This window comes from Cervus canadensis, chromosome 11 (genome assembly GCF_019320065.1).
Source record: "Cervus canadensis isolate Bull #8, Minnesota chromosome 11, ASM1932006v1, whole genome shotgun sequence".
Classification (NCBI taxonomy): Eukaryota; Metazoa; Chordata; class Mammalia; order Artiodactyla; family Cervidae; genus Cervus; species Cervus canadensis.
In genome coordinates this window covers 71,205,828-71,215,970 of record NC_057396.1, presented here as the reverse complement: position 1 = coordinate 71,215,970, position 10,143 = coordinate 71,205,828, and the positions used below count along the sequence as shown (strand labels likewise).

General features: G+C 56.5%; 1 protein-coding gene across 27 annotated transcripts in view; it reads right to left on the bottom strand.

The window, feature by feature from the left end:
• Window positions 1-202: 202 nt before the first annotated feature.
• Window positions 203-10,143, bottom strand: part of MADD (MAP kinase activating death domain) — a 39,658-nt gene continuing 29,717 nt past the window's right edge. For 23 of the 27 annotated variants that reach the window (XM_043481291.1, XM_043481301.1, XM_043481302.1 and 20 more), the window contains 5 exons: window positions 5,561-5,725; window positions 5,292-5,364; window positions 5,101-5,207; window positions 1,352-1,398; window positions 909-1,069 (listed from right to left, as the gene is read on the bottom strand). In XM_043481291.1, coding sequence (XP_043337226.1) covers window positions 1,375-1,398; window positions 5,101-5,207; window positions 5,292-5,364; window positions 5,561-5,725 — 369 coding nt within the window. In that variant the 3' untranslated portion in view covers window positions 909-1,069; window positions 1,352-1,374. Of the gene's footprint in view, window positions 853-874; window positions 1,070-1,351; window positions 1,399-2,943; window positions 3,027-3,050; window positions 3,121-3,302; window positions 3,312-5,100; window positions 5,208-5,291; window positions 5,365-5,560; window positions 5,726-10,143 lie in introns of those variants that run through there. The other 4 variants (XM_043481287.1, XM_043481285.1, XM_043481288.1 and 1 more) reach the window with 4 other exon arrangements.

Genomic DNA, 10,143 nt, shown 5'->3' with positions numbered 1-10,143 from the left:
CTGTCAAAGCCCAGTTTGGCCGCTCCCTCTAGTGGCGCACTCGGAGCACAGCCACCTGGGGGGGCGCCCCTTGGAGCTGGCCGCAGGGCGAGGTGGGGCAGGCACGGCCTCACCTCCCGACTGCCTTTGTGGAGTCCAGTGCGGCCCTCCTCGCACCTGGGCTGAGGGGCCTCACCGAATGCATGGCAGCCAGGAACCCACAGGGAGTTCAGGACATTTATTTCACATTCACACCTCTGTACAACTTCTATAAATAGTATGGAGCCAAAATATTTATAGTCCCTCTGCTGCCCACTCCCAGGCTCGCCCGCCCTCACACACGAGTGAGGCCCGGACTGGCCCTTCCCCACCGTACCCGGCTCCGGGCGGGGCAGCCCGCGGCCCCAGGGGTCTCCTGCCAAGGCGGGCAGGCCGCAGGGAACCCTCCGCTCAGCAACGAAAGGGGGTCAGCGCGGCCAGCTGTGGGGGGAGGCCGTGAGAGCGGCTGCCACCTGGGAACTGCCCGGGGAGCAGGGCGGTCCGCTGCCTCTGCCGCCCCCGACCCCTCCCGTCCCTACCCACCCCTCGCCGGCGGCGGGACGAGCCGAGGCTCCCCCAGCTCCCCGGGGCTGCCGGGTCTGCCCTGGAGAGCCACGACGTCACCGACGAGAACACAACACAGACGTCTCAACGGCACACGGCAGAGGGCTCGCATTGCGTGTCCTCTCGAGTTCTCAGGAGCCACTGGCCCGACAGGGGCGCGCGCGCACACTCACTCTTGAGCCCTGAGGGGACAGCAGGCTGGTCTGGGGGAGGGAGGGGGGAGGGAGAGACTAGCTCAGCCCCGTGGGACACACTGGGACACACACACACACACACACACACACACACACACACACACACACACGGAGCGCCTCTAAGCTGCGGCGAGAGGCCCGCGGAGGTCGCGCCGGGGCAGCAGCGAGGGGCAGCCTTCGGCGTGCCATCAGCTGGAGACGGGCCGGGGCGGGCTCCGGAGGTCCGCCTCGCTGCTGCGGGCCGCAGCCACGTATGAGAAGAGACACAGTACAGAGTAGCAGATCTCGTGGGCCTGGGGGGAAGAGAACCAGCCGGGTCAGCGTCCGCGGGCGCGCGCTCCGCCATCCGCACTAGTGGACGGCTGCCAAGTGGGGGCTCCTGGCCTCCAGCTGGAGGCCCCGCGAGGCTGGAGCGGGCCAGCAGCCCCGCTCCGCCCCAGCGGCACCTCTGGCCTCCAGACCACACTCGCCTCGACCACTGCGTCGCCCCGCGCCCTGCGAGGCCCGCCCCCCTCCTGCTGGAGTGCCCTGGGAGCCCTCTGCAGACCGGCTTGCGGGGCTGGCGGCACACTCACCATTGGCGTCTTGTACTTGTGGCTCACCACTTCTTTAATTTCAGGAACTAAAACCGGACGGGCAAGAGACAAAACAAGAAAGTTCAAAACTTAAGAGCAGTGATACCACGCTCCCCCAGGCGGCGGCGCCCGGCACAGCGTCCCCTTCCCCTCCGGGCCTCGCCCAGCCCCTGGGAGCGAGGGGACACTGGCCCAGACGCCCTGAGGTCCGCAGCTCGCCCCGCGGGCAACGCCCCAGCCCAGCGCAGGCTGGCTCCGCCCCGCTGGTCGCTGCTCCGGTCCTGGCCCCCCCCCCGAGGACCACCGCGGGCGTGCCCAGCTTTCGGCCGGGAGAGCAGTTTCCTAGCCTGTGCCTCACCTTGCTGGGACCCGGAGTGCTCAGCCCCCTGCCCAGCCCCACCCTCCGGCCAAGTCAGCAGGCGCCCTGCGCTCCCAGCCCCGACGCGGAGGCTCCTGAGGCGGGACGAAGCAGGGCCGGGACACTAAACCCACCAGACTTGGGAGTTTCCTTCCCTGACGGCAGGAGAGGCCCAGGCCTGCCCGTGTGAGGGAGAGCGTCAGAGGGCCCTGGAGCAGAGACGCCGAGCAGGAGAGACAGGCGAGGACAGCACCCGGGGGAGTGATGGGGAGCGTCAGGCAAGATACACACAGGTCACAGCCCAGGGGCAAGACTGGACCCCCGGCCCCAGCCCCACGGGGCTGTCACCCAGCCGGAGCAGGGAAGCCGGTCCCCCGGCCTCAGCCCTGTCCCAGCCCCAGACCAGGAACGGGTGGCGTCACGCCCCCAGGGGGCCCCTCCTCCTCCTGACCCTGGGAGGGGAGTTCGGGGCCCAGAGTTAACAGAGAGTAAATACACTCGTCCAAGGTAGAACAAGAAGCCCAGGTCCTTCTCCTGAGCCAGAAGACCCCCCCCCCCGCCCCCGAAACATCTCTCTGGCAGAAGAGAGAAAGGCGTACAGAACCGGTGAGCCAGCGCAGGGGGTGGCGGGTGGAGGATGTGGGGAAGGAAGAGGCTGGAGGGAAGGTTAGAGACACGCTGGCGATGGGAGCCCACCCACCCGCCGCAGGGCCCGAGGCGGCGGGCGGGGGCCTGGGGAGGCAGCGAGGCGAGGTCACTTTACCTGCTGGAGAACGAAGGTTTTCATAGCAGCGACGAGGGGCACAAAAGACTGAAGCGCAGACACAGCAGGGACTCACAGCCCCGCCTGAGAACCCAGACACCGCTCAGCCCTGGGTGTGGGGGGGCCTGGCTCCTGGCTATCCTGCTGTCTGCCTCTGCAGCTAGGCCTGCCTGCGACCCTGCGTGGCCCCGGGGCGGCTGGATGAGGCGCTGGGCTGCTAGAGGGACCGAGGCGGGCTACGCGAGCACTGCTGAGCGGGACACGGCTCAGCCGCTCTGCCCCCAGGCCTTTCTGACTTCCAGCTGGTCAGGCCCAGCAAGGGGAGGCGCGCTGGCTGGAGGAGCCCCGCAGTACCAGCACTGAGCTCTGGGCCGGCGTTAAGCCGCGGCCCTGGGGCCTGTTCTCTGGCAGCACCGGCTAGCCTTCCTGCCTCCCTTCTCTTGTCCTCCCTATGCTCCTGCTCCTCCTGACCTCTCTGCAGAGGCGCTTCTTCTCTGTCTCTAGTCCCTCCTCTGGAGCTCCGAGGTTTGAGTTACTGCCATGTGAGTCCAGACCTAAGAGCAAAATAGTGTAATTACCAAATTCCTCCAGGACAAAGACGCCTCGGACTGTATTGCACTTTTTAATGTGATTCAGCTCTATGAAAACCTGCAAGAGAGGGAGGGAGGGAGCGGTAAGGCCCAGAGGCTCCCCCTCCGCCGCAGAGCCCCCTCTCCCGGCTACAGCCCCGCGCCCACACCGGAAACCTATGTCCCGAAGCGGGGGCGCGAGAACCCACACACACACAGCTCAAAAGCGCCAAGAAGCGAAGACAGCAGAAAGGGCAGTACCTTCCGCTCCTGGCCGGAGGAGAAAGCATGGGAGAGAAAGGAAGGTGTTAGTTTTACCGGTCAAAGCCAACCCCAAGGCCCCTCTGCCGGCCTGGGCTGCCTGCCCGCACCCTCCGCCCGGGGCAGCGCTGGCAGGACCCGGCGCCCCGGGGGCCCCCGCCCCGGCCCCTCGGCGCTCCACCACGCCATGCGTCCTCCTCCGGCACCGAGGGCTGGCACAGGCACAAAGCTCTCCTCACACTGTCCTGGGGGAGGTGGGGGGCATCTTCCGTCAAACAGGATCCAGGTTCTCCCCGGAGTGCGTGGTGATGGCGGTGACAGCCGCCACTGTGAGCACCCACTGGGAGTCCTGCACACACTGTCTGTCTGTCTGTCCTCACGTCTCCGGGGTGGGGCATGACGCACAGGTGTGGGATCACCCGCGTTTCACAGATGAGGACACGGAGGGTCAGGAAGGGTTCTGCCCGCGGATAACAGCTGGGATCTGAATCCGAGTACATCCTGACTCCAAAGGCCACGCAATTTCCCCCTCAGCAGAGCCCCACCAGGGGGCCACCGCTTTCTCCACTCCAGCTGACTGTCAGGAGGTAGAAGATGGGCCCCGAGGCCAGGATCTCAACGAGAGTCAGGGTCTGACCATCTCTCTCCTGGGGCAAAGCCATAATCCACAGACTGTCCTGTACACACTGTGTAATGCTTAGACGCAAGGTCAGTCTGGGGCGGGTGCTGGGGGTGGACCAAGGTGAGGATGGGGCTCATTCACTGAGACCTGTTCTTCGGAAGGTGAGGCTCCGGGGGAGGCCGCAACCCTCAGGTGCAGTCCGAAGCCTGGCCCCCAACAACTGCTGGCGCCTCCGTGGTCCAGAAAACCGCTTAAGTAAACCCTCTGTGGGTGGACCCTCAGGTCTTGAGTATACTGTTTAATGCACGACCGTGGCCCAGAGTGAAAGTGCTTCTGCACGTACCCTGCCCAGAAGCTGGGCGGCTGCTCCCCACCACACCGAGCTGCCCTGAGGGGGTCCTGAAAGAAGAACTAAAATGGAAGCGGGGAGGGAGCCCCCGAGTCCAGGCGTTCACAGCGCACTCGGGTCTGGCTCAGAGCCTCGGGGAGGGCGAGGGAAGGCACTTGTGTGAAGAGTCAGGACTGGGAACGGACCTGGGATGATGCGCGGGCCTCAGAAAGGAATTAGCTTAAGGAGTGTCCACTGAGAGAAAATGTAATGCTGAGTTAGAAGACCAAGAGGAGAAACGGTCAGCTCCTACGGTGGAACCACAGGGAGGGCAAGATGGATCCAGAAGTGCTCCCCGGGTGGGAGGCGGGCGAGGGAGTGGGGTCTGCGGAGCAGGGGACAGAGCGGGGCACTCAGAGGAAGGAAGAGAACAGGAAGGAGGATCAGCAGGGCGAAAAGACGAATTTACACACACTCACACACACGCTTCACGCGCACCAGAGGACCAGCTGGCCTAGACTCTCACAGCGAAACCACAAGCAAAAGCACACCCTGGAGCAAGGGAAGGCGACGAGGGCCGGGGGACGCTCCCACTCACACTGAGCTGAGTCTACGGCAGGGCCGCGGCCCCCTCTCCCCAGCCCCCTGGCACAGCCTCCCTGCCGCAGCTTCGCGGGGTGGGGGCGGCCAGTGTCACTGCGCCCTCCCCTCGGATCGCCCTCTGGTCCAGCTGCCCGGATGCTCTCCCTAGCCCCGGAGGCCCGGCTCGCGTTCGCGGAGGGGGGAACCTGGACACTGGACGCCTGCAGCGCGGGGGCTGGAAGCCTCCGGCCACCACTGTAACCCACCTGGTTGTGCATGAACTTGAGGTTGATCCCTTCGAGGGTGACCTGCAGCAAGCCGCCCTCACCGGTCTTCAAGTCCTGCACGGGGAACTCGCCACCAAGTTCCGGCCCTGCGGCGAGGGAGGGCGCTATCAGCTACCGGAGAGGGGCGAGTCCCGAGGCCCGCAACCTCCGCGGGGCCACCCCCTCCTCACCCGGCTTGATGCTCTGCTGGCGGGCGGCGGCGCGCTCCATGCTGTCCTTCACGCAGTAGTACAGCTCCCGACACTGCGGCACAGGGGGCGGCCGTCCAGTCAGACCATACCCCGGGCGCTCCACCCCGTCCCCCGGAACCCAGGACCTCGGAGGCAGCTGTAGGTGGCCCAGCCCGCAGCAGAGGCACGCGGATGCGTGGCTCCCAGGACGTTCCCTTCCCCCACCTCCCGCCCGCCCCGGCACACGGAGCTCGGGAGCCGGGAGGCACCTTCTTCGTGTAGAACTTGTTGAGCTGGGTCTCGGAGCCGTTTCGGCGCCACAAGCAGAGCACCTTGGTCTTGGGGCAGTAGGTCATGTTGATGAGCTTCTCGTACCACCAGCGCTCGTACACCGTCCCGATGTTACTGCGCAGCACCACGCAGTCGTCACACACCTGCGGGGCGGTCGGCGGCCCTGGTCTCCTGGGTCTCTCCCGCCCCGGGCCTCACCGTGGGCCGCCCCGCCCCGCGGACGGATGCACGCCGGGTGCTAAAAGCATCCCCCAGGTCAGGGTTCTCCCCCGACACTCAGCCTAACTTGGGGGGAGACGCAGACCCTGAACCGCTGGACATGCCGTCCACCGGAAGGGTTGCTGGCAAGAGAAGGGGCCACTGAAAGGAACTCGTGGGCCAGTAAGGAGGCCCCCGTCTCACCTCAGGGTTGATTAACTCTTACACGTTCTGGACATAAAGTACGCGGAGGCCATCTCCTGCCTCTACCTTTCAATCTTAGGGATCATCTCTTTAGTGACTGAGGCAGACTTAACCGAGGAGGAAAAATGGGAAAGGAACACAGTTTCTAACCCTGGCTCAACTCCAGTTCTGCAGAGATTCTTTTCAAAAATTAATTACACCAATGATACATGGACATTGCTTAATGCAATAAAAAGAAAAGTTATCCAGCACAGGATGATATAAATTAAAAGGCGAAGTTCTCCTTCACAAAGTTCCTCTTTCTTGCTCAACATTCTCCTGCAGGCCAATGAATCTGTCCATCTGCCTTCAGTTGTGGAGAAGGCAGTTCAGCGCGATGGGTAAGAGCACCAGTCTAAGATCTGACTGCCTGGGTGTAGATTCTGGCTATCACCTTACTTAGCTGTGTCACCTTAAGCAAGTTAATCCATGTCTGTATGTCCTCATGTATACGATGGGGACAGCAATAACTTCATGGAGTTATTGTGAAGATTAAGTAAGTTAATGTGAATAAAATTCTCAGAATAAAGCCAGGCACGTAGAAAGTACCCAAGAGTCAGCTGCTATACCAATAATACAATTGTGATGTAGGAAACAATAATTATGACGACCGTACTGATGATCCTCCAATCCTTCTGCAAAGGAGACATGTCTTCCCAAGTCCTGACCACGCTCTGTGCTGGTGTCACACTGGCAGCACCTCAAACTCATCCTGCCCAACTCTGAACTCTGCATCTCCTGGGCAGCTCCTCCCTCTGAGCTCCCTGTCTGAGTAACTGGCATTTCCGTCCCCCTGGCTGCCTGGGCCAGGAATGAGACCCCACCATTCCGCCCCATACACCCCAGGACACTCTTCCCCTCCCCTACTCCAGCCATTAAGTCCTAACTCTTCTTCAAGTCTAAGCTCAAAGATCACTTGTGAACATCACCCACAACGCCCGGGCCCTCTGCTGTGTACCCGCATGACATCTGCCCCCTGGAAATCTCTCATAATGCTCATTATACTTTATGACACTGGGTGTTTAATTTCCTGACTTCCCCAATGGCTTATCAACCCTATAAGGGCAACAGAAACCGTATCTCCCTGATTCACAACTATAACCCCAAAGCCAGCAAACCCAGCAGAGTGTCTGGCTGTAGTATGTGCTCCATAAAAATTGGGTGAATGAATAAGGAACACACAAGACTATCAGCTTTAATCCACCTACATAAGACTTTACTGGAGTTCAAAAGCCCGAGGAATAAAAGGGCCAAAGTAGCTGAGTAGCAATTTAGAGACCTGAATCCTACCGCAGCTGGACTCTGTGCTTCCCTCCGTCTGGAAGATGGAGGACACTACTCTGCTTTCCATAACCCTTTGAGACCATCATGTAGGGCTTTCCCTGGTGGTACAGTGGATAAAAATCTGCCTGCCAATGCAGGGGACACGGGTTCAATCCCTGGTCTGGGAAGATTCCACACACCTCGGAGCAAGTAAGCCCGTGCGCCTAGAGCCTGTGCTCTGCAACAAAGGAGAGGCCACTGCAATGAGAAGCCCAAGCACCACGTGGAGGAGCAGCCCCCTCTGGCTGCAACTAGAGGAAGGCCATGCCCAGAAACAAAGACCCAGTGCAGTCAAAAACAAGAAATTTTAAAAAGAACATCATGTAATGGAGGGGAAAAGATATTTAGAAGAACATATGATTTCTACGCTAGAGAGACAGAGGTAGTAACGTGTGATACTCACCTACACTGCTGGCGGAGGCGTGAACTGATAGAGTCTTTGGGATGGCAGTTTGGCAAAATCTATCAAAACTGCAAATGTGTAAAGTGGATACCTGTATCTGTATGGCTGCGCCCCTTTGCTGTCTACCTGCAACTATCCCAACATCATTAGTCGGCTGTACTCCAGGACAAAATGAAAACTTTTTAAAAAGTTGTAAACATGTATAAGCTTGATCCAGAAATGCCTTTTTTTAAATTAATTTTTATTGGCATACAGTTGCTCTACAGTGCTGTGTGAGTTTCCACTGCACACCAAAGTGAACCATCTACAGGTACAGATCTATCCCCGCTTTCTTGGGTCTCCTTCCCATTTAGATCACCACAAGCATCGAGTTCCCTGTCTTACACACTAGGCTCTCATTAGCCATCCATCTTGTACATAGTTTGATCCAGAAATTTCACACTAACAATCTATTCTACAGAAATTCTCATCTGAGGATGTGAAGGTTTATGTTCAAGGATGACCAGTTAATCCTTGTTTAAAAAAAAAAAGGGGGGGAGGGACTAGTTAAATAAATCATGGCACATCCATAGAAAACCTAACGGTTGAGCATCCATTTAAAAAAGACCAATTTCTATAATATGGAGACATACTATAGATATATCTGTGATACATTCAGTGAAAAAAGCCAAATTATAGAACAATATTTGTTCTAAATCTGGTATCACTTTTATCAACACTGAAATAAAATTCCATATTTATATGGAATTTATACAAATACACTTTTTAAAAAAAATCTGAAAGGATTCACACCAAATTCTTTACCAGTGGTTACCTCTGAGACATGGCATTGGCAGGAAGTGAAGGAAAATTTTTACTTTTTACTTAATTGACTTCTATAGGGTTTGAAACATTTCCAACATATACTCTTACTTTTGTAATTAAAAGGCAATAAAAGTGATTCTTTAAAGTCTTTGCAAATTGTTATCCAACTGATCACTCAGCCAGCAGCCTGTGCTGAGAACGGTTAAATCCGGCAGCCTCACGGTAGCCAGGCGTTGACAGAGTGAGCGAGGTGACCCTGCTTTGCGGTACAAGGCAGCGCATCCATGAGGTGACGGACGCACCCCAAGCTCCACGGCCCTCGTCTGAGGCTCCATGTACAGTGGTGAGAGTGAGTCCTACACGTCAGGGAATCCTCTGCAGAAATTTACTCTGCAGCAGGTGTCCGAAGTAGCCCTCAGCTCCGACAGGCACTCAGACAAATTCTTTCATTTCGAGGGGACATGAAAACAACAGCCTTCTTAGCTACCTCACCATGTAAGTTTCTGCCGCAGAGCAGATACCCCACCCTACGTTTGATACCTCTTCAAAAAGCTGTGACTGAAAATCAAATTCAACTGAACCAAAAGGCAAAAGGGTGTTAGCTAATTTCACTACTTTATAGAGGAGCTGTACTTGGCCCCTAAAATTACTTAGAATCTTAGCCATTTGGGAATTAAAAACACAGAAATGAAGAAAACGTGGCCAACTTCCTTCATAATACCAGATTAAGAAAGGATTTTTCTAGCTATGACTTAAAATCCAGAAGCCAGAAGATAAATGACTGATTAACTCAACTACAAAAAAGGTTTAAAAAAATTCTGCACGGCAAAAAATACCGTAAGTTAAATCAGAAAACTAATGCAGTGCAGAGGTCAGATTCCCACATGTGAACCCACTGATCACAAGGAGAGAGCTGATCATATGAGGCAACAGGAAAATATACAGCACCACCTATTCTTGCCAAAATACTGAAACTGAAATTGAACAAATCTCCAGACTGAAACACTAGTTTGTACAAATACAAGTGATAGAGAAACATGTTACACAACACTAAGGAGATGCAATCAGCAAAAAAATCTAAAATGTAAGACGCTCCATACGGCACATTTTTCCCAACAAAATAAACAGCAACATGGAAGAGAAACTATATGTTAAGAGATACTTTAGAGTCATATCAACCAAAACTATAAATGCATTTTCCCTTTGACCCAGCTATCCCACTTCTGGGAATTCTTAGATAAAGCTTCCTTTCATGCATGAAATGAAGCAGGCACAGCATCATCCAGAGTCACACTACTAACTATAAAAATCTGGGAGAAAACCAAGGGTGTATATATACTGACTGGCGAAATAAAGTATGGTCTAGTCACATGGTGGAACACCACACTGCTGTAAAAAGAATGAGAACATTCTTTTTGTACTGATATGGAAGATCTCCAGGATATGTTTAATGAAAAAAAGAAAAAGGTTCAGATCAGCAGATATGATGTGCTACCTTTATGTCTGTGGTGTTGGAGAAGACTCTTGAGAGTCCCTTGGACTGCAAGGAGATCCAACCAGTCCATCCTAAAGGAGATCAATCCTGAGTGT